At 35.1% G+C, this 25485-nt stretch overlaps 1 protein-coding gene across 3 annotated transcripts in view; it reads right to left on the bottom strand.

The window, feature by feature from the left end:
* Positions 1–25485, bottom strand: part of MKLN1 (muskelin 1) — a 379442-nt gene that overhangs the window by 93010 nt on the left and 260947 nt on the right. For all 3 annotated transcript variants that reach the window (XM_078439319.2, XM_060633171.3, XM_060633170.3), the window contains 4 exons: positions 24273–24382; positions 21461–21653; positions 3419–3496; positions 1305–1370 (listed from right to left, as the gene is read on the bottom strand). In XM_078439319.2, the coding sequence (XP_078295445.1) occupies positions 1305–1370; positions 3419–3496; positions 21461–21653; positions 24273–24382 (447 nt within the window). The remainder of the gene's footprint in view (positions 1–1304; positions 1371–3418; positions 3497–21460; positions 21654–24272; positions 24383–25485) is intronic.

Below are 25485 nucleotides of genomic sequence, written 5' to 3'. Positions count from 1 at the left end.
TATATATGGTAACGGATCTTCGCAGTAAACTCCACAAAGACAGACAAAAATACTAAAAATCGTTTCAAGAGTATCCTGGGTCCCCATAAAGCCCATTCATAAACAGGACAGAGAATGGTGGCAGAAAAGAATATACATGTAAAAGTTACATCTGGTTCATTAACAAATAAGCATATGTATATTTATTGGATGCTCAGGTAGAAAAAAAGATACTTAAGATTCCACAGCTGAGTCAAACTTATACCTGTAGGAGGGAAGAGATTTGGGGAGAGAGACTAGGATTAGGAAAACAAGTTCCTAAGCCTTGAAATGGACCTTTTTCAGAGACCCCAATAATACTCCTAAACCAGCTCACAGGTTACTATACAAATCTAGCAGTTAATTTTAAGAGAAATATTATCATTTCTCTTTTGTTACTTATAAAACATTTGTGAAAATACATTAATGCCTAGAAGATTATTACCTATGCTGTGATAACTTTTGTACTTAATTGTTTTATGACATGAATCAACAAATTATTCCTGAAGCACTATGAATCAGCTTAACACAATAACAGAACTGCAAAAGTAAAACTAATTTATTACGTGGATCGATATTGGCACTCCCTGAAGTAAAGTTTTCTAAAACCAAACAATAAAGTAAAATTACACTGACTTCTTGGTATTATTTGCTTTTCCAGATGGTAATTTGAAAGCTACTATAATTTTAGCATTAACCTCTAAATACAATGGTACCTAAGCTGTCCTAGGCTGTAGAAACCTAGGGAAAATTTTCAGTACCAAGGTACAGAATAAAATTTAAAAGGCAGCGAAGAAGAATAACTAAAACAAATTATTTATAGGCTTGTGAACAATGTTAAGCAATTAGTGGGTCTACCAACACTTAAGCTACTTAACTTGATATTCTTTCTCTCAAAAAAGATCTTAATTCTCTTTTATTGCAATAATGCCCATATTATGGCATGAAAATATGAATGCACTGAGAAGCCAGAAGAAATACTCCAACAGTTTGCTATGAAAGTCAAAAACATATACAATCACACACACGCACACACAGAGCTACAAAGGGCGACACGTTTCTTTTAGTTTATCTAATGTTCTCTGTGCAGCAGCCTCTCCTCTCTCATATGTCGCTACCTTGTCTATATTAAAGCTATGGCTAATGTCTATTTTCTTTGCAACTTGGTTATGGTCGATAACATTTAACCTCTGCAATCGATGGGAAAAAGTACATTCGTGCTTACCTGATACTTTTAAATGTGTAATTTTTAAATGAATTTGCTTTCCATTGCAAGTATTCCTCACCTGTTTGAACATCAATAACCATCTGATGGCCCCCTCTCATTCCTGGTCGGTTATCTTCTCCATCACCTGAAGAAGAAACAGTATTTTATTTTAAAAGAATAACACAGAATAACTGTAAATCTAGACTGACTTCGTAAGTCTGTAACGAGTAGTGTAAATAACACATTTATTCATTCAATATTAAGAACCAGTAAAAAGACTCAAAAGAAGAGTGTAACTGTGTTTATAGTAATTACCTTGCTCCTTTGCCTGCTTTCTTTCAGGCTATTAATGCAACAGGAAACTATTTTCAATGTATTTATGACCAGTGCCATAAATCAGCAAGAACAGAGGATATTCCACAAAAGCATAAGACAATAAACTCTAAAGTACTGAAGTGACACAGTAAAGGTGGAAAGCAGTTACAGACTGAGATCTCAGGTCTCTATACCAGGCATACCTAACTTAGTATAATGAATTTCAAAGTTCATACAGCTAGCTACTGAAAACCAAGATGTTATCAAGTTTCATATTAATTTATATTACCGCATAGTTTACCAAATATTTTGAGTACTGACTGAGAAGTGTTAAGATTTACTTCCTTTTGATTCCTATTTCCATCACAGAGCTTAATGGGAAGTTTGAAATATAATCAAGGAAACTTTAAAACTTCTGTAGAACTACTGTTTAACTTGTATCAAATCTTACTTTATACCAAATCTTGTATTAATGAAGATATAACTTCATTTCAGTGGTTCAGTAGGGTTGTAGGATTCTAATGTCTTACTTAATGTAAACCAAAAAACCTAAGGTTTTCTTTATACCTCTCCTAATTGAAATACATTACTTTGGTTAATAATTTTCCCTGTATCAGCTTTCTCCTATGGAAAACAGGGACCATCCAAGATTTTACTAATTTCACAGGGGTACCATGAAAAAGACTGAAATGTCAGTTCTCATATGCAGAAAGAAAATGAGATGCGAAACAGAAACATTCCATTACTACTATGTTCAAGGACCATTTCTTCAGAAGTTCTCTGTAAACCTTCTTCTTTCCAATTTAGTTAAGATTTTGCAGCTCGTTATATTGAAGTTTGATCTTTTCTTCCTTCTTCCCCCCCCAGTCAGGATTGCCATTTTCAAGAATAGACTAAAACACTAACATTTGCATTTTATATATTTAATCCATTAGTTTTCCAATACACAACTAAAATCTGTCTGCTACGTGTTTCTCTGATGAAAATTACCTCAAAAATGACTGATAAAGGAGAAACAACGTCTGAATAATAGAAATTATGGAGGTTCATAAGCAATTTTTCCCAGTATATTAATGTTTAACACCATCAGGGGAGAGCTTTCTCACAATTAAAGAGAAGGGTTTAGCAATTTATGAAGTCTGTAGGAAAAAGTTAAATATCCATAGAACCGTCTTTCCTTAATGCAAGTAACTGCACTAACCAATTGCTACACTTTCCACTATGTTAACCATCTGGCAAAGCAGGGAGTCAAGAACAAGAAGTGACAAATATTTCCCCCTGTAGGACAAAATGGATTAATGAAAAGTACGTCCTGGATCAGATTTTGATAAAGTTTTGATAAATACCCTCTAGGGTCAACAGCTCAAAGACGGAAGCAAGAGTCCAAGGGTTTACGGCTCCAAAGTCACCGTGATGCTCAATATAAGTGCCTGTGAAGAGTTAACTGTACTAGTATTTATTTTTATTAGGGTTACTACACTAGTTTTCATTAATATACGCTTAAAATGTTCCATGGATTTACACTGGTAGGCCCCATTCCTACTTTTCTCATAAGCCCTGTTAGCTTCAGCGAGCAATTCTGCAGAATCGAAGGTTTATCAGGAACATGTCTAGCATTACAATACATATGCCCATAATTTTACGGTACCTCTATAAAGGCAGTTTATGAGGGTATTCTGTGTGAAAACCGCTCAGCCTTCTGTTTTAGTGGTGAAACAAAAAGATTCAAGAGAAAAATATAATAAACTAACTCATCTAGTTAAGTTACCTAGGTCTTGTTTTAAACACCTGCTTTTCCTTAGCAAAGCATTGGATAACTTGAGAAGAGTGAAGCTGAGACATGACAGCAAGACTCACAATCTAGAAAACAGGGCTTACCCTTGGTGCTTTTGGGAATGATTTGACTCCATCGTGGCTTATATTCTTGTTGACTGATATACTGATTGAATAAACCATCTGCAAATATCAAAGAATGAGAGAGAATTTTACATTAACCGGCTTACGCTTTTTATTATAGTGAAAAAAAAAAAGCCTTCATTAAGGGAAATTACGAATATGTCATTAATACACTAAGAATAGCACACTTCCATAAAATGTGTCACTTCGGTTCTCACGTTATCTCAAATATAAATAGTACAGTACTAGTTGACACAACCATGTAAACAAACTCTTTTAGTGGCAGCTCATACTCAATTTACTGCTTTCCCTGTTTTGGTCGCTACTAAGAAAAGACTACAGAAGAAACTTTGCACGGCAACAACTCTGGTCCAGGCACTTATAGCTTCAGGAAAAACAAAGTGAAAATTCATATTTAAAGTGAAAATTCCATTTTTACATCATTTTCTTTGAGTACAAAACTACAGAGGTAAAAGTACCAGTAATGGTAGGGCTACATATTTACCAAATACTTATGAAATGTTAAAATTCATTCTGTCTTAGTTAAGACAGACTAAATATGATTTAATTCTAAAATCAACTTTATAGGGGCACCTGGGTGGCTCAGTCGGTTAAGTGTCCGACTTCGACTCAGGTCATGATCTTGCAATTCGTGGGTTCGAGCCCTGTGTCGGGCTCTGTGCTGACAGCCAGAGCCTGGAGCCTGCTTTGGATCTGTGTCTTCCCCTCTCTCTGCCCTCCCCGCCATGACTCTGTCTCTCTCTCTCTAAAAAATAAACAAATATTAAAAAAAATTAAAACACTTTATGAACGAGGCATTATCATCTCCATTTTTACACATAGGGAGATGTGTGTTTACAGAAATGAAGGAACCTCACTAAAATCATGCAGCATTTAGTGGTGGACAGAGATTTATGTTTCACTGTTTTACTTCTGAATTTATTATTTCATCGATAAATTCTTAATCTACTTCTTAAGAGTTGTTACACTAGTTGCCATAGTGATTATGAAGACTGAACTACCCACATATATATCCATTTCATCCCAAATAATTATCAAAACCTAATCCCATGCCCATCAACAAAGATTAGTTTAGGAATGGTGTGGAACTCAATTCTGGCTAATGTGTCCAATGTTCCCTTTGCTTCTAAACAGACATACCGAGAAGAAAAATCTACTTCTATTCCTCTGGAAATTTTCCTGTCTGTATGCAATATACATAACTGCTACAGCCAATCTGTGGAGGCAGGAGAATGAAGTCAATTCTCTAATGATGACAATGCAGAGAGAGAAAAAGAAACTGCATCACTGAATTGACTAACAATGAAATCTACTTCTGGACTTCTTGTTATGTCATATAATAACATTTTCTTACCTTTTTAAAAATATGTTTGTTTACTTATTTTTGAGAGACAGAGAGAGAGCACGAGCAAGAGCGAGAGTGTGCACAAGCTGGGGAGGGGCAGAGAGAGAGAAAAAAAACAGAGAATCCCAAGCAGGCTCTGCACTGTCAGCCCAGAGCCCAATATGGGGCTTGAACCCACAGACCATAAGATTATGACCTGAGCTGAAATCAAGAGTTGCTTAACTGACTGAGCCATCCAGGCATCCCTACATTTTCTTCAACAAGAGTTTTCTTTTACATGAATCCAAATAGATTCTAAAGACAACTTTATTGTAAATTCTATCATTTGACTCTGAAAAAAGGTTTTCCCTTTTACTTTATTTAGTCCCTGAATGTAAATTTGTAAGTAAAACTGTCTGTTCTCCATGACTGTGTAATACACAGAAATCTCCCTAATTTCTTTCTTTTCTGGGTAATTATGAAGATTATAACCATACCCTTTAGCTTTCAAGTCTTTTCAGATGACTTTAACTGAAAGCTTCCATCTTGGGATATACACTCCTCTAGCTGTTCTTTTTCTTTGCCTTTAGGTCTTCAACAAAATTCTCGCAAAAAGAAAGTTCTAATATTCATCTTCCCTTTTTTAAAATAGCACTCACACATTAGCATTTATATTTTAATTGTCAAAGGGGAACAAGGGGTGCCTGGGTAGCTCAGTCGGTTAAGTTTCTGACTCTTGATCTCAGCTTAGGTCTTGATCTCAAAGTCGTGAGTTCAAGCCCCACAATAGGCTTAGAAAAAAAAAAAAAAGTATGAGGAACAAGTAGATTCATGACTTATTTTAGTGAGTGTTTCTATCATAATCCACCCCCTGCGTGCTTTTCTTTTCTTTTTTAAGTTTTTTTTTAATGGTCATATATTTCTGAGAGACAGAGAGAGACAGAGACAGAGTGTGAGCGGGGGAGGAGCAGAGAGACAGGACAGGGAGACACAGAATTGCAAGCAGGCTCCAAGCTCTGAGCTGTCAGCACAGAGACCAATGTGGGGCTGGAACCCACCAACTGTGACAACTGTTGAGATCATGACCTGAGCTGAAGTCGATGTTAACCGGACTGAGCCATCCAGGTGTCCCTCCCCTGTGGGCTTTCCTGATAATTCTTGCCCATCCAGCCTACTCTGACCAATACTCTTCTCCCATTACAAGACTGGAAATCTTTTTGCAGATAAAATGTTGTGGGGCTCTGTTAGTAACGGTAAGTTGTGAGACACATAAAAGTTACATAATCCTTTTTCCAAAACCTGAAACAGAAGATAAAATTATTTGATAAAGATTTAAAAATATACATTAATTTAAAAATATATATTAATTCTACATAATGGCTAACTGAAGAGAAATGAAAAAAAGTAAAAGATGGGAATATACAGAGATGAGGAGAAAACTAAGAAAGACAAACTGCAGACATGAAAAACACAAAGCAAAAATAGAGAAAATTAGAGAAGTCATAAATTTCACATTTTTAACAGTAACCAACTGCCATATTACCTACATCTCTCATACTAATTAGTTATACAACTTTGATAAGTAAGTTCCTTATCTCTAAAACTGGTGTTTAAGAGTTAGATAGGGCCTGTGGGGCACATGGGTGGCTCAGTCGATTAAGTGTCTTACTTCAGCTCAGGTCATGATCTCGCGGTTCACGGGTTCAAACCTCCCATCAGGCTCTGTGCTGACAGCTCAGAGTCTGGAGCTGACTTTGGATTCTGTGTCTCCCTTTCTCTCTCTCATGCTGTCTCTCCCCTGCTCATGCTGTCTCTTGCTGTCTGTCTGTCTGTCTCTCTCTCTCAAAAAGCTGGATAGAGCCAGTGGTTCCTTCCAAATTCTGGCACACTAAGATTACACCACCGTTACAACCAATATATTTACTGAACTACATGTGTCAGGTGATTCCACCTTATGTTCGTCTTAGAAAAGTCTCCATCTCCTCTTTCTCCTTAAGCCTTGCAGCACTATTCTGAAAGAGAACTCAAATCCACTGGGGAAAATTCTTCTGAGAGCTGCTAAGGCAGTGATCACATCAACAGGTCCAATCAAATGGATGACCCCATCCCTGATCTTTAAAGTCCTTCTGCACATTGCAAGTAAAATTAAGCTCTCTAATTGTTTCTTCAGCCAATCCTTTCACCCCAACTCTTACTAACCTAAAAAGCACACAAATACTCATCAAGACCTTCATGTTGGTTTTTTTTTTTCTATCAAATACAACTGACCTAAGAAAATACTGTCAGTAATTTTCAAAGTAAAAAGAACAAACCCCCCAACGTTATATAATTTTTGTAAAATAATTTGTAAATATACACAGACACACAGATGGAAAAAAAATACAACAGTGACATACATTGAAAAGGTGTGATTTTCTTTGGTTTCCAGGTTTAGGATGATTTTTTACTTGGGCATTTTTATTTGTACTTTACTGTTTCCCCAACTGTTTTGCATCGAGTACTACAATTACCAGAAGAAAAGCCACAAAGCAACTAAATATATGGAATTATTTCTAAACCTCAGAAGAACTTTGTAACATATTGTTATTATAACATAATGTAACAAAAGCCATTTTCATAGCCTTTGTTACTCCTGAAATGTCTATTCTTCACAAGTCACTAGACACATCCACATTTCATCAGTGCTTTTATACACTGATGTAGCTTGTTTTTAACAGGGACAAAGAGCCAAATACACCCAAAGTATTTACAATCAGGCTTGCAGAGGATATTACTTGCAAAATTTAAAATATTAAGTACTCCATGGGTTGTCTGGGTGGCTCCATCAATTAAGAGTCTGATTCTTGGTTCAGGTCATGATCTCATGGTTCTTGAGTTTGAGTCCCGCTTCAGGCTGCATGCTGAGACTGCGGAGCCTGTTTGGGATTCTCTCTTTCCCTCTCTGCCCTTTCCCCACTCATGCACACTCTCTCTCTCTCTGAAAATAAATATTAAGCTTAAACAAAATTAATCTTCTCATGAATAATGATAGTTAATAGCATAGCATCAGATATACTCAGTATATAATAAACGCTTAGAGGGGCACCTGGGTGTCTCAGTTGGTTAAGTGTCCGACTTTGGCTCGGGTCACAATCTCACAGTTTGTGAGTTCGAGCCCCATGTTGGGCTCTGTGCTGACAGCTGAGCCTGGAGCCTGCTTTGGATTCTGTGCCTCCTTCTCTCTCTCTGCGCCTCCCCTCCCCCCCACCCCATCTTAAAAATAAATAAACATTAAAAAAAATTAAAGAAAAAAATAAAAGCTTAGAATAGAAAAAAAGGCAGGGGACAGGCAGAGTTTCCTAGCCACACGGTTGACATTTTTTCTCTGAGTCATCTTAATGTTACTAAGTATCTTACATTAAAATAAAATGCTCCTAAAACTCCTGCTTTCAATAAAGCATTTTCTTAGCATATAACGGCACCCTAACAAGTCACAGCATTTTCCCCAGAGTAGTCAAGCAAACGTTTGGAAAAAAAAATTATTTGGGGAACTTTTAAATTTGTCTCCATCTCTCCCTAATGAATTCCTTTTGTGTTCACTATTCTAAAAGACAACAATTCTCTTTGATGTCTCCTACTCTTCTGTGGAGACTATTATGAAACCTAAAGAAAATTATTCAGATATAACATTATCAAATCTGGAAATAGCTTTTCAAAAAAGATCTTACCAAAGAAAAAAGAACTGACTTTTGCTGAGTACCAACTGTGAGCAAGACACCACAAAGGTTAAACTAATTTACTCCTTAAAATAAACCTATGGAATGATGATTATTAATTATTGCAAAGATTAAAAAGTCAAAGCTCAGAAAAGTTAAATAACATGCCCAAGGACTCTAAAAAATATATATATACCTATATATATACACATATATATATATATACACACACACACACACACACACCCCTATATATATACCTTTATATATATACCTATATATACACCTTTATATATGTGTGTGTATATATATATATATATATACACCTTTATATATATATTTATATATATATATGTATACATATGTATATATGTGTGTGTGTGTGTGTGTATTATATATATACATATATATATATATATATGTATATATATATATATAAAACAGACATAGGACGGATCAGTTTGTTTTTAATTACATCTAAGATAAAACACTGTAACAGACATGGCAAAATTTACCTATTCAATAACACATGGAAAAAAAAGCAAGACTTTGGAAAATAAAACTTGCCATACCAAATCATTCTACTACATATTAAACAAATCCAATATTAAAAGAATAAAACTAAAAGAGTTGAAAAAATTATTTTTGATTTAAAGGAAACAATGTAATCTCCCTATAAAAACCTATGGGCTACTGTGGCTAAAGTTTACTTGTTATGTTTCATTTCTTCTCTGGAATGCTGGTTTGTCCCTACTCTGGATTACTTACTTACCCAAAGCATTCCTGTCAGTTGGAAATGGTTCCTTATAAGCAATGGCTTGTTTGAGAATCTAGCTATTCTACCAAAAAACAAAACACTTCTTCTTTTGGAGAAATCATGGCTTAACATAAGACAAAGGTAGAAATCTATGAATTCCAGCCCTCTCATATTCCTTTCTACACTCCACCTACCCAACTCTATTATTAGTTTATTGACCTTCTTACATGTTACAGTATTAAATCATCTAACCACTCTATATCAAAAATTCTATAACAATTTTTAAAAAGCTTGTATTGTACAGAGGAACATGATAAACGAAGGATGACTCTCGTTTAATCTATTCTAATATGCATTACTGCCTCTTGCCAGGTAATCTGGGTTACCAATAAATAGTCCAGATTGGATCTGGAGTATGTTACATGGAGTGGCTACTTTCAGCAGAATAACATGCTTTAAGAGTCTTCTTTTATGTCTTCAAAAAGAAAAGTAATAATGGAAATGTTTATTAAGGCTTTGGTAAATATTAAAATTGCTTTAAATCCATAAGAGATATACTAAAGAAACTTTACTTTTTTAATAGAAAAAGTGAAATGTCTAGAAATCGAACAAGCTTGAAATCCCTTGAAACAATCAATAAAAATGCTGCAAAGACTAAAGCAGGGTAAAGATTTTTTCAAAATACGTTGATTTCGGTACCTTAAACTAAAATTACCTTTACCTCTTTTAATTTAAAAGAATTCCCTTTTAAGATCTGAAAATAAATAAAAAATTGACACCTCTCCACCCTAAACAGTTTCAGCATGTTCCCTATATTTCTAATTCTTGAAAGATCTTGCCTTTTGTTTCAGTATTCCTACTTGTAGGTATTTTATATGACTCAGCCAAAACTTAGACTATTAAAACAAATTAAAAACTGAGGCATTTAAACATTCTTGTGAACTATCTAAGTTTAAAAATTACTTCTATGTTTTAAGAGGAAGCCAGGCAGTTGCTAATATTTCTATTTCTGACAAACATCAAAAGCAGGAAATCAGAAGGTCTGATAAAAAGTAAAACTATCCAAAAGAAATGAAAATATCACTTAGGAGAAAGCATGCTATTACCTAGTTGCTAACAATTTTCTAACTATTTAAAGTCTCCAGGTCCAATACCACCTCATTTTTTTCACCTATGATTAAGACTATAATAAACACATTTCATACAGTCCTAACTAGGCACAAGATGTTCTTGTCTCTAGTAGTGAATATCCTCTCAAAAAGTACATGATAAAAAAATGCAACTTAGGAAGTTTTTACCAAAAGAAAAAAAAAAAAATTCAAACCTCATCAAAGATTAAAAAAAGAGAGAGAGAGCATGGATTATAGTACTGTAGCCTAAACCCAAACTTCTATCAGACTGATTTCTCATCAAAACAGAGATGACAGGGACGCCTGGGTGGCTCAGTTGGTTGAGCCTCCGACTTCGGCTCAGGTCATGATCTCACAGTCTGTGGGTTCGAGTCCCGCATCGGGCTCTGTGCTGACACCTCAGAGCCTGGAGCCTGCTTCCAATCCTGTGTCTCCCTCTCTCTCTGCTCCTCCCCGACTCTCACTTTGTGCCACTCTGTCTCTCAAAAATAAATAAATGTAAAAAAATTAAAAAAAAAAAAAAAAACAGAGATGACATTCAGAAGAAATACAAAATCACTTATAGGCAGTAACTTGTAGAACATAAAGTCCTTTTTGATAATTCAAGAATAATAATGGCTGCATAAAGCAGATTTTTAAAAAAATATATGCTTTTCAGCAGTTTGTTAGAATTCTGCAAAGAGACATAATTATGGCAGTTTATACTACAATAATAATAACTACTGGGGAAACTGAAGCAGTAAACATTTACTAGGACAGGAAAGCATAGTAAAGTACAGATCCAAATCTTAGCTCTGCCACTTACCACCTGCACTATCTTAGGCAAACTGCTTTTTTTAGATGGGGATAACAACAGCGCTTACCCTAGAAGGTAGGTATGATAACTACATAAATTAATTCATAAATAGGGTTTAAAAAGGTATATGGCACATTGCAAAGCCTTCAAATACATGTTAGTTATGACAGTGACAATGATGTGATGTTTGGAACTATACTTAGCAGAAAACTAACCAGCTTTGATGCACAAAATGAGAAATACGGCACAAAAGCAGATAGGAGTGGAGAAGGGGGAGCAATTGATGTGTGGGAATAATAAAAAAACGATCTTGGAAGAGCTGGCCTTGAAGAATTAGTTGGAAGTGAATAGTGATGGAAAGGAGTAATCAGGGCAGGGAACAAACAGGCATGAATGAACAGGAATTACAGGAAGAAGCAACATTTTGGATGGCAATCAGGGGGAAAAAAGGAGAGATTTTATATGATGAGCACTGCTGCGAAGAAACAGTATCTGAAAGGAAAAGAAGTATCATAAGGAAAAATCTTGCTATCCTGGAACACAGCCATATCTCCTGACCCACAGGAACTTCCCTAAAATAGTGAGGAAAAACTCACCTCATTTAAAGATTAGTACTACTCAGAAATAATCAACTCAAGTTTCATACAAAGATATAAAAAGGAAAAGGAAGAAAGAAACTTTTTAAAGTGGCAAATGAATCTGATTCAACAGGAAGATGTAGATAAAAACAACCAAATACCTCTCTATGGATGTAAAAAAGTTAAGCAACAACCCTCTCTATAAAACATTAAGAGATGTAAACAGTTGAAAAAGACACAGTGAAACAATAAAAGGAAATAAAACATGAATTGTCAGAGTTGAAGGTAAAGAGGAAGAAAAAAAAATATCACATAAATGAAGGCCAAAGTGCAAGGAGAGAAAACCCCACTTATAGTCATAGAAAGGAGATCAAGAATTTAGAGAAATTTGAAAAGTTCAAAGTAAATGTGCATTTAAAAAGGATAAATGAGAAAATGAAAGAAATGTATGACAAAGGCAACATATATTTGACTAAAAGAAAACCAAAATACACAATAGTTAACAGGGCTGCCACACTGGCGTTGCCCTTTTAACGTAACTACAAAAATAGTCTACCTGGGTGGCTCAGTCAGTTGAGGGTCCGACTTCGGCTCAGGTCTGATTTCATGGTGTCTGAGTTCAAGCCCTGCACTGGGCTCTGTGCTGACAGCTCAGAGCCTGAAGCCTGCTTCAGATTCTGTGTCTCCCTCTCGCTCTCTGCCCCTCCCCCGCTCACGCTCACTCTCTCTCTCTCTCTCTCTCTCTCTCAAAAATAAACATTAAAAAAATTAAAAAGAATAAAATAAAATCATCTAAAACAAAAATAAAATATTTAAACAGCCATAAGGAAAAAGAGTACATTCCAAGGAGCAACAGTTGAGAATTACAGTACACTCTCGATAGGAAAAATGGAAGCTAGTTAACTGTGGACTGATATCCAAAATGTATTTGAAGAAAATAACCCTCAGGGTGCATGGGTGTCTCAGTAGGTTTAGCGTCCAACTCTGGATTTTGGCCCAGGTCATGATCTCAGTTTGTGAGATCAAGCTCCACATTGGTCTGTGCGCTGACAACGTGGGGCCTGCTTGGGATTCTCTCTCTCTCTGACCCTCCCTCACTCTCTCTCTCAAAATAAATAAATAAATAAAAATTTAAAAATATTAAAATTTAAAAAAGAAAAAAAATACTGTCAACCTAGAATTCCATATTCAGCAAAAATATCCTTTAAGAAAAGAAATAAAATTTTCAAGCAAAGAAAAACCGAGAGAGTTCACCTACATTAGAAGAAATTCCAAAGGATATGCTTAAGGCAGAAGAAAACTGATCCTAGATATAAGGTCAAAGATGCAAACATCAACAAAGAACAAAAAAACTAGTAAATATTTAGGAAAACTTAATGAACACTGGCTGAAAATTGAGTTTTATAGAGTCTTTTAATATGGTATCAAAATAATGGACAACAATAGCATATGAACTGGAAGGTGAATAGATGAGAGTTGAAAATCCACTAAGTTCTAGTACAGGAAAAGGGTAAAGGTACCGATGAATTCTGTTAAATATGTGTACTTGGTATAATTTCTAGACTAATCATATAGTCTAGATAAACAGAGTATGCTGCTTCCAAACAAACATAAGAAAAAAATGGGGCACTTGGGTGACTCGGTTGGGCACCCGACTCTTGATTTTGGCTCAGGTCATGGTCGCACAGTTCCTGGGCTGCAGTCCCATGTCAGGCTCTGCACTGTCAGCATGGAGCCTACTTGGAGTTCTCTCTCCCTCTCTCTGTGCCCCTACCCCACTTGTGTGTACGCTCTCTCTCTCAAAATAAATAAATAAACTTAAAAAAAGAAAAACAAAAAGAAAAACAATGAAAAGATTAAAAGCAAAGAAGAGACAACAACCAAAAAATGAAAGATACGGCAAAACATATACCGTAAAATGGTAAGATTAAACCTATATATTTACCAATAATTCAATCATATGAAGTAAATAAATGCTCAAATCAAAAGAAGGCAGATTTTTTTTTTAAATCAAACTAAATCCTTCTTTTAAAAAAAGAATACAGACGGGCACCTGGGTGGCTCATAGCATCTGACTTCAGCTCACATCATGATCTCATGGTATGTGAGTTTCAGCTCTGCATCGGGCTCTGTGCTGACAGCTCAGAGCCTGGAGCCTGCTTCAGATTCTGTCTCCCTCTCTCTCTGCCCCTCCCCTGCTCATGCGTGAGCATCCCTCTCTCTCTCAAATATAAATAAACATTAAAAATAAAAATAAAAAATAACAAAAGGATATATAACGGCTGAAAATAAAAGGTAAAAATAGATGTTATGCAAACACCAAATGAAAAGCTTAATGTAAGCTTAATGTAATTTATACCTTTTCAAGCAAAAACACCACTAGAGATAAAAACATATTTCATAATGATAAAAGATTTAATTCAAAATTAAAGAATTTAATATGTATATATACCTAGAAACATGGCTTTCAAAATCTATAAAGCAAAATTTGACAGAACTATAAGAGACAGGCAATTCTAAAATCACACTGGAAAGTTTAATATTTTTCTTAGTAACTGAGAGAATCAGATAAAATCACTCTCAGTAAAGAAAATTTATGAAACATGGTTAGCAAACTGGACCAATTGGGCATATATAGAAAATTACCTTAACAAATAAAGAATTCATTTTCTGCCCAAGTATGTATGATATGTTTATAGAAATTAAACAGACTGGACCATAGTAAGTCTTATCAAATTTCAAAGAACTAGAATCCTATAAATACATACTGTATTTATAAATAAGTTTATAAATAAATAAGTTTCTAAATAAATCCTATAAATACAATACATGCATTCATGCCAGAAATCAGTTACAACAATAAAAAAAATCATAACATATTTGGAAATTAAAAACAAAACTACATTTCTATCTAACTATGGCTCACAAAAGAGCCATATTATTTCATAATGAAATTACTGAACTGGACAAAAATGAAAATACTTCATAGCACAACTAAAAATAAGTAGAGGGGGATTTATATCCTTAAATTCATACATGGGAAAATAACAAAGTCTGGAAATTAATATGCCAAGCATGCATCTCAGTAAGTTATAAAAAGACAGCAAATTAATGCCAAAGAGAGAAAGAAGACACATTAAACATAGAGCAACAGTCGAAGATATTAGAAGTAATGGAAAGAATCAACAAACCAGAAATTGGTTTCCTCAAAAGACCAGTATATACTTGATAAGCTTCTGGTGACAGTAAGAGTGATGGGGGGAAAAAAAGAATTCATAAATGAGAAACAGAAAGAATGAAAAGAGACATTTCAAGAAGTCCTGAAAACATTAAACAAGGGGATATCATGTATATTTTCATGCCGACAAGTTTGAAATTTTAAGTGAAACTGACAAATTCCTAGAAAAAGATATCTTGTTAAACGCTCAACCAACCAAACAACCCTGAACAGTCCTACATTTAAAGAAGTTGAATTGATAGACAAAAGTATTTCCTCCAAGCAATTTCGAAGCAGAGAGAGCATTATGACAAGTTCTACCAAGCACAGGAGAAAGAATTCAAATCTTACACATACTCAGATTACAGGAAGAAAAGTTTAGCTCAACCTTTTCTGTGAGATCAGTGTAACAATGATGCTAAACCTGAAGAGAAACGTAAAAATTACAAGGCCAATCTTACTAATGAAAATAGTTGGAAGAATTCTAACAAAACATTAGTCCATCTATGTCCAAAATAGACCAAAAATTATGTAAGGAAGATAGGCTTATCTGAGAAATGAGAAGTTAAATATATCTGAGGTTTAACATTAGAAAATCAATCACTGTGATTTCACATATGAATAGAATTTAGGAGGAAAAAATCGTATCACAAAAGATAGCGAAAAAGTGGTAAAATTCAATACCCATTAATAACATCAACTCTTAGCAATCTAGGAATCTAATACAGAAGCTCCAAAACCCCAGATCAAGTAAGATACTTTGCAATGAAATGCTGAAAACATTTCTTTTGAGATAGGGATATCCACTATCATTATGTCATCTCACCCTTGTACTAGATATCCTGACCAAAAGATTAAGCACAAGAGAACAAAATAAGGCATAAGGAGGGCTGGAAAGAAAAGTGTGCCATTATGCATACGTCTTTTAAACTGAACAGGAGTGAAAACACAACAAAGCAGAACTTGTGATATACAGTGAGCAGTGTTTATGTCACTGTCCGGATCCCAAGACCCACCAGCTCGTACTTTCGAGCATTTGTCTTGTTTTTCCTTAAGCTCCTCTTTCTGGTTTAGCTCTTAACTCAGGCAAATGAAACCTGAAACCACTCATGAGGTGATGGCGAGGGCCCTGACAAGACCCCACAGGCTCAGACCACCCAGACCTTTTCAGCTAAACTCCCAACTCCCGTGCAGAAGGACCATGGGGTGACCTATGGAATGACTCACAACAACCTTTACCTCATTATAATACTAAAACCTCTGCCCAAAGAGGAGACTCGGCTTCATTCACATGACATACAATCTATGTGTAGGCACGTTTCCTTAAGGCACATGGTGACCTTATGCCCTTCTCTACAAGAGATCACAAGGCTTCCCAATCTAAATATTCATCCTAACCCTAAACAAAAGGAACCCATTTATCCCCTCTTTGGGAGTCACAGTTTTGGAAGCCATCCCCTGTGATCTCCTTCTATGCTACAGTTTTCTTTGTGCAACAACTCAACCTGGGAAAGTATCTGACTCACCAGGGAGCAAACTACATTTAAAAGAAAATTCTTTAACACTAAATGCTTGTATTAGTAAAGAAGGATCTCAAATTAATGGCCTCGGGTTTCATTTGTAAGAAATTAGAAAAAGAGCAAATTAAAACTACACTATGCAGAAAAAAAGGGAAATAATAAAGGTAGAAATCAATGAAACAGAACAGACACACACACACACACACACACACACACACACACACACACACACGGGTGAGAGGAGAGGTAACAAAGAAACCGAAAGCTGTTTTCTTAAAATGAAACTAATAGATGTCTAGCCAGACTGCTGAGACAAAAAAAGACAAATACAAAAGACAAAAATTACCACTATAAAAAATAAGACATAAAGGTGCCATAAAGGCATAAACAACATTATGCCAATAAATGCACTAATTTAGATGAAATGGGCATGTCCTTTAAAAGGTACAAACCACTGGGGTGCCTGGGTGGCTCAGTCAGTTAAGCGTCCAACTCTTGGTTTTAGCTCAGGTCATGATCTCGCGATTTGTGGGATGGAGTCCCGCGTCGTGCTCTGCACTGACAGCTCAGACCCTGCTTGGGATTCTCTCTCTCCCTCTCTCTCTCTACCCCTCCCCTCCTCATGAGCTTTCTCTCTCTCAAAATAAATAACTTTAAAAAAAGACACAAACTACCCATGCTCACTCAGGATACATAGAATATGAACAGCCCTATAGCCATTAACAATACTAGATCTGTAGTTAAAAACCCTGCCACAGGGGCGCCTGGGTGGCTCAGTCGGTTGAGCGACTTCAGCTCAGGTCATGATCTCACAGTCTTTGAGTTCGAGCCCCGCGTCGGACTCTGTGCTGACAGCTCAGAGCCCGGGGCCTGTTTCAGATTCTGTGTCTCCCTCTCTCTCTGACCCTCCCCCGTTCATGCTCTGTCTCTCTCTGTCTCAAAAATTAATAAACGTTAAAAAAAATTAAAAAAAAAAAAACAACCCTGCCACAAAGGCTAGAAACTCCAACAAGCCTAGAGATCTCACTTAAAAAAAATGCTGTCAGGGAAACAGGCCAGCCACATAATTAACCACCACTGCGTAAACCACGGGGTGAGAAGAAACAGATAAAAGAGGAGAAAGAAAAGGGAGAAGAGGAGGGAAAGTGGGAAGACAATAAAGACCTCCAGCTGAAACTTTTGGACCCTTTTATTAAACTTGATTTTACTAAACTTTACTAAACTTTATCACTCCCTTACCTCACAAAAGCAAACTTTAATTTCAAGAGGAAATAAGATAAACACTGCAAAGTCATGAGTTCCTGTTCCTAGGTGATTACTTTTGCCCATAATCACTGGACTCTACCTTCTCCCCAGACATTGTCAACAAAAAAGTAGCATTAATTGGTTCAGGAATCACCTGTCACGAAATTAAATGTAAATGCAGGGATGTTTCTTTCTCTTTTTAATATGAAATTTATTGTCAAATTGGTTTCCATACAACACCCAGTGCTCATCCCAACAGGTGCCCTCAATACCCATCACCCACCCTCCCCTCCCTCCCACCCCCCATCAACCCTCAGTTTGTTCTCAGTTTTTAAGAGTCTCTTATGTTTTGGCTCCCTCCCTCTCTAACCTCTTTTTTTTTCCCCCTTCCCCTCCTCCATGGTCTTCTGTTAAATGCAGGGATGTTTCTAACAACTAGGAAGCCTATTAGACACATTCTTAAAATACCATACTTGAAGAACATGTTAATATATACAAAAAATCATTTTTTGTTTCATCCATTATAAGATGCTTCATAGAAAATGCTTTTCATTCTCTCAACTTTCCTATTTAGCAAACAGGAACTTCTTGCCCTTCTCTATGTTTTTAGTGGAACACAAGCCAAAAAACTCTTCAGTGTTTACTTCCTTATTTGTCCAACAAATCATCATCAGTGAAGTCAGCAGCAACTGAACAACCCTGAAAGGAATGTTTATTAACTAAATACTGTTCCAAGCCAGTTTAGGAATACAAAAAACATGACTTAGCTCTAAGTCTCTAGAACAGAGTTACGACCAATATTCCCTAAACTCGGGTCCTTCCTAGAGCCAATAAGTCTCTGTAGTATCAGAGTTTCACATAGTTTTAACAGTTTCTCTTATAGGAGTATATTTATAAAGACACAGTTTTTATTTAGTTTTTTAAATTTATTGTTTATTTTGAGAGCGAGTGAGCACATGAGCAGGGGAGGGGCAGAGAGAGGGTAGGGAGGAGAGAGAATCTCAAGCAGGTTCTGAGCTGTCAGTGCCTGACTCAGGGCTCCATCTCAGGAATCATGATTATGACCTAAACCAAAACCAAGAGTTGGATGCTTAAGTGACTGGCCACTCAGGTGTCTCCTAAAGACACAGTTTTTAAATATAACTGTTTCTAGCCTAGTCATAGCATAAAGTTGCCAGTTGCTTTTGTTGTCATTGTTATTTACCTTAATAAAATACTACATGCCTTAAAGATCTGAAACAAAAGTAACAAACCATGAAAGCACGTATGACTTCCTCATTCTCAGAAATGGCATACATAGGAGGGCCTGGGTGGCTCAGTTAGTCAACCTTCTGACTCTTGATTTAGACTCAGGTCATAATCTCACGTGTTTGTGAGATCAAGCCCAGATTGAGCTCAGCATCGGGCTCATGGAGCCTGCTTGGGATTCTTTCCCTCCCTCTGTCTCTGCCCCTCCCCTGCTCATGTGTGCACGTGCTTTAACGCATGCTCTTTCTCTCCCTCTCTGAAAATAAAGATTAAAAAAAAAATGGCATACATACATTTATACTTTCACTGGTGGCATTTGAATGGTTTGGGAAGAGATTAATAATCATACATATTCTATTTGTTTATATTCCAATGTTTATTTTATTACCAATATGGGAAAAATTTTTTTCTTCCCAATCTGCTCCCTAGTTCCTTTCCCCCTTCTACCTCACCCCAAACAGTAATCATTTATTTGCAAGAATCATTACCAAATAAATATAAATAAGCCCTAACAATGTATAAAGCTAAGAGACAAGTTGATTATTACAAAGCAATGAAGCCAGAAGCAATTCATTTTAAGTTAATTTAAAATTTATAAACTCAAAGTAGGCTGTACTGGTTCCATTTTCTTCAGTTGTAAAATAGTCAACCTATCTGATAAATGAGCATCTAATAACAAATGGTAACAGCAATAAGATTAAACTATATGAAAGCACAGAACTGAGAAAGTCTATTTTTCTTTCTCCCTATTAAAAAAATCACCAAATTTCATTCCACAAGTTTTATACTGAACACTGAGCTGTTTTTACTCACAGTGTTTCTGATACCAAACGTATGGGTTTTTTTTTTCACACCAACCATTTCTCCAATTTTCTGACACCAAATGGGATGTATCCAACATTTCAATTCTGACACTATCTGCCTGAAGTTACCAACAGGTCCCCATAAGTGAAAGGGCTCAGTCCCACAAGCCTACCCCACTTCAGATGCCAACTGCAAGTCCCAGGCCACCTGTACTTCTGATTTACTGTGTACGAATCTGGGGTTCCCACAACCCCCTTCAGGACTGATAATAAAACCAGAGAGAGAGAGAGAGAGAGAGAGAGAGAGAGAGAGAGAGAGAGAGAGAGAGTGTGTGTGTGTGTGTGTGTGTGTGTGTGTGTGTGTGTGTGTTTTCCATGTGCTCTTCAGGCACTTCAATGTTTAAGGCTTTTCTTTTTTTTTGGGGGGGGGGGGGTGGATAGGCTCCACCACCTAGGCATGACTGATTAAAACATCAGCCACTGGTGACTGAACTCAGTCTTTGACCCCTCTCCCCTCCCCAGAGTTCAGGGTGGCGCTGAAAGTTCTAGCCCTCTGCACACGTGGTTTGTGTTTCTAGAAATCTGAATCTATCTAGGGACCCCAGCCACCTGTCATTTCAATATCTAAGACACTCTTATCCCTCCACCAAATTCCAATAGTTTTAGGAGACAAAGACCAAATGTTTATTTGTTTTTTATTATACCATAAGCACGTATTCTGCTCTTTGTCACTGTGAAAGTTAGTGGGAGATTTTTTAAAAGAATGCCATTCTATAACAGAGATCCTTTTTTAAAATAACAAAACAGGGTTGCCAGGGTGGCTCAGTGGGTTGAGTGTCCGACTCTTGATTTTGTCTCAGGTCATGATCTCTTAAGGGTCATGGGATCAAACCCTGTGACAGGCTTGGTGCTGAGCATGGAGCCTGCTTAAAAAATATTTTCTCTCACTCACTCTCTCTCCCCCTCCCTCCCTCCTTCCCTCCCTCTCTCTCACACACTCTTGCTAAAAATAAAAAAAATAAAAGAAAAATAAAAGAAAATAACAAAACATAAGACTTTAAATATTCAAATAGGTGCCATCATCCAAAACAATTACCTCTGGAGAGTATATCGCGTTCTGATATTCACATTTCTTTCAAAACCAGATTACAAACCACCCAAGAAAATCAGCAAATATGCAGCATCCATACCACACAGATATTTCCAATACAAATCTCCTAATTCATTATAGCTTTCAACTAATAATGTTTTTTTGGCATATCCAACTATCCATTATGCCAAATTATGTCATTAAAATTGGTAATTGTATATCAACAAAAATACATAAAGGAATAAATAGGCCTCTAACATAGAAGGTAGCATTTAAAGCATTTTTTTAAACATTGTTTAGTGCTAGTCAATGTTAGCATTCAGAAATGCATCCTTCCATGGTTTCCTAAGATGGCAACTTAGATTTAGATATGTGAGTTCAAATATGTTTCTTTTTTGTTTTTCAAGTCTCATTATGAACCTATTTTTATATAAAAGAAGCACATAATTCAACAAGCTAACAATCTTTACAGAATGAAAAGACAGGGAAAAAAGTAAACTAATAATTGGCATAAGCTTATATTCTTTTCAAAAAACTGTTTCTTGTATACACTTGAAGTCACTCTAATAACCAAACTAAGTTTACACGTCTATAACATACCATTTACAGCTTTTTCAATCAATTCTTCACAAGCATCAAAATCACCCTTCAACACCAGTTTATCATGTAGATCTGTTAACATGGGATGTTCCAGGGCAATCCTGGTTTTTTTTTGCAGCGATTCAAAGGCCTCTGTATAGTTGTGTTGTCTAAAGTGTTTTAGGCAAAGGCGAATGGCTTCCTGTTCACGGTACTACTGGAACACAAGAGAAAGTATGAAAAGAAGAGATTTGCTTAGTTATTACTGTAGGCAATAACAAGTGACAACAAACCTAAAGTGAGTGTTTACTATGTGCTAAGCACTGTACTAACACTCTTCATTAGTATCATTATCATTCCCACTTTGAAATGGCAAAATTAAAGCTTAGTCAATTGTAATCGCTTGCCAAAAGTCACAAAGTATATAGCAGAAAGATATGAAAAAGATAAATCTATACAAATATACCCACAGGTATATATTTCATGAAGTTGAAAGATACAAAAAGATGAAACCAAACCTTGAGCCTGAACTTTTAAGAAAAGCAGCAGAAAAACTGTTTATCAAAGACCACTGAAGACTACCAAGATTATAACGTCTATAGCTTTTACTAATCAGATTGCAATGGTGGTACTGAAAGCACAGAAACCATTACACGATACACAGAAGTCATCACGCTTTTTGTTCTTGGTTCTTAGTAATAAGTTATTACTTGAAAAGCAAATATTATCCAATGTTTATATATTTCAAAATTCACAAACAGGTTTTATGCCTCAAAATGTTCAGAAAGAGATTACTTAAATTTTATAATTTTTTCCAAGCCTAGCTACCTTATCTATTAAATAGCTATAAAGTAAACATCTCAATTAACTAGAATCCAAAAAGAATGTTGAGCTTATTAACTCTCTAATAGGATGAATGCCAAAAATACAAGCTCAGATTTTTTTGAAAAAGTAACTTCAAGAATACTTTATGAAATTTCCACAAATTTCCTAAGTTAACAAAATTAATGACAAAAAAGCAATGCATGATGACCAAACAAAAATATGATTTTCTTATAAGCATTATTCTTTAATAAGGCAAAAAATAATACTATCTTTTAGAAGATTTATAAGACTTGAAACACAAATAAGCTTATAGTTGGCTGATTTTTTTATTAATAAAATGTCAAAATATCTTTCCTTAAGTATTACAGTTAACCATGATTTTCCTTTCAAATAACAAAAGATTATTTATCCAACCTAACTTTACATTATTAATTTATTACCCTTGGCCTCTAAATAAAGATTTATCATGACTATCAAGAAACATACTAAACAGTGATACCTTTTAATCATGTTGCCTTTAGGAATGTGAGTCATATCCACATTTTAAGTTTTCTATCAAGTTGTATACAGATACATAGAAGGAGAAAATTTATGAAATAATAGAATTTTAATGCTTTAAGAAAAACACTAAAACTCAAAGAGGATGAAGAGTTATCTAATTTCTAAAGGTTCATAATAAATGCAGAGAACTTGAAAAGTGAACGAGGCTGAACAATTTTATGCTCTCAAATATAATCTCTCCACAAGGCTGGGGGTGAACAGGTGAAATGTGCAACTTCCTACAATATCAAGAGATTTGTGTGAGTATGTTAAAGAAAACACACACACACACACACACACACACACACACACACACACACACCATAGGCTAAAGGGAAAATTTTATTCAGTAACAGAGAAATTTAACCATTATTTTTTAAAAGAACCAACAGAATTTAGAAGATGTTACGTATGTACTATTATGTGTATAACACTGTAAAGGTGATTTTTAATATTTAAAAATATTGTCTCTACCTTGAACGAACTTACAGTATTACAGGGAATCCAAGAATATATGAAAAATACAGAAAATACTAAAAGTCGGCATCAATTTTAAGTTGAATATAATCAAATGCCAAAAATAAATTAGTCAAAGACTTCCTCAATTAAACTAACCAGAAAAAAGCTGAAATTCTACACTAAAAACCTAAGAATCTACATTGCTTCCCAACCTTCTAGGAGTAGATCAGTTCACCCCTACTTGAAAATAAAAATAACAGGAAGTGGTGATTGGACTAAAATTTTACTATCTTCTTGACAAGAGAGCCCCGCCCCCCAAAAAGTCATGAGTTGAATAAATATACATCAAAAACAAAAAACAAAGTATAAAGGGTATGCAAAAAACCCAGAAGATCTATTCCTCAATAATTTAAACTCACATTTTTCAGACTGCATCTATTGTATAAAATAGTCTATGAATACAACTGTTAAATATAATTCTTATACTTCCTATAAGCACAAGATCATAATATTTATAAAAACTATTTCAAATTCTTTAAAAGAAAATATGCCTATTTTATTCAACAAATACAATGGAGTAATGTATTCTAAAACCAATATAGAATCAAAGCTAGTCCACTAAAAACTGTGTTTAAATATTTCTATCAATATAGGCTGAAAACAAAATTCAGGGTCAGACAGGTAGTAATATAATGCCAGACCATCTGAGTTTATATGCTGGCTTGGGCACTATACAATTGTGTGGACTTGGGTAAGATACTAAACTCTCGGTGCTCTATTTCATCATCTATAAAATAGGGATGATAATTGTACCTATCTCACAGAGTGGTAATGATTAAATACATCATAAAGATTTCTTAGCAGCTGGCAGAATGTAAATAATAAATGTTAGTTAATTAAGCATAACAGTTATTATTATTCTCAATAGCAATGAAGACAAAAGACTGACACATGTCTCCCTTTATAGGAATCAGAAACATAAAATCAGGATTTTAAAGCACAGTCCTACCTTGCTATACCAGTTGAGACAGGGCTGTACTACATCAGGATCATCAATGCCACTAAGTTCAACATACCAGATGCTAAAGTTAAAGCTGGGTCCCCAGGATAAGAGTGGAACTTTGTGAAGATAAAAAAGAAAGAAAAAGAAAAAAAAAATTAACATAGTTCAAATAAAACTTTAACAAAGTAAAATCACTATTCGAGCCTATTAAAATTCATTCAGCAAATTTTCGGAACATTTTCTAGAAGCCTAACACTGTATTATTAGGTGCTGGGGCTACAGTAAAAAAAATTAAAACAAAAATAAAAATAAAGAAAATATGAATCATGCCATCTAGAGGATTCTTTGACTATAAAAACACTATAAAATAAGTAGTAAAGTGCTCATTTATTTACCCCTCTAAAAACAGGACAAGGCTAGATGACTAAGTAGGCAAATTTTATCAAACCCACAATAAACAAATAATTACTATATAAATTAAACTATATCAACACACAAAAAGAGATCAAAAGTTCAATTACTTCACAAGTGGCATAACCCTGAAAACAAAACCAGAAGAAAAAGAACTTAAGGCTAATCTCAGCTAACTATATATTCAAAAATTTTTAAAAGTTGCAGAAACATTCTACCAGGTTTTCACTGTAACCAAATGGGAGTTCACTGCAGGAATGGAAGGATGGTTTAACAACAGAAGCTATATTAATAATTCACAATGTTAACAAAGTAAAAGAGAAATGTGTTTGATAACTTCAAATAGTGCTGAGTAAATTAATAATATTCATTTCCTATTCATTAAAAAAACCCTTTCAATATATAAGAAATAGAAGGCAAAATAAAACTACCTAAGCTAGATTTTTTTTTTAATATCAAAGGCCTCAAAAACTGAACTTAACGGAGAAACATTACATGTTGCCACTCAAGTCAGGAATCAGACAAAGCCCAATTATCTCTATTATGCAACACTATATGGGAGATCTTATCAAATGTGGTGAGAAAAAAATGCAAATTAAAAAATATTAACACTTGAGGAATATTAACACCTATCTTCTTAAATAATTCAAGAGATTCAACAGGAAAACTTAAGTTTGTATGCAAGGTAAACATGAAAATCAGTTTTCCCTCTACTTATAACCAACTAGGAAATATAATGAAAAAGTCCTATTTAAAATGGCCAAAAGAACTTACAATATCTCAGAAGAAAGTTTAAAATATGCAAGGT

Source organism: Panthera onca, chromosome A2 (assembly GCF_046562875.1).
Source record: "Panthera onca isolate mPanOnc1 chromosome A2, mPanOnc1 haplotype 2, whole genome shotgun sequence".
Lineage (NCBI taxonomy): Eukaryota > Metazoa > Chordata > Mammalia > Carnivora > Felidae > Panthera > Panthera onca.
The sequence above is the reverse complement of the archived record's forward strand: the minus strand, read 5'-3'. Positions and strand labels throughout refer to the sequence as shown.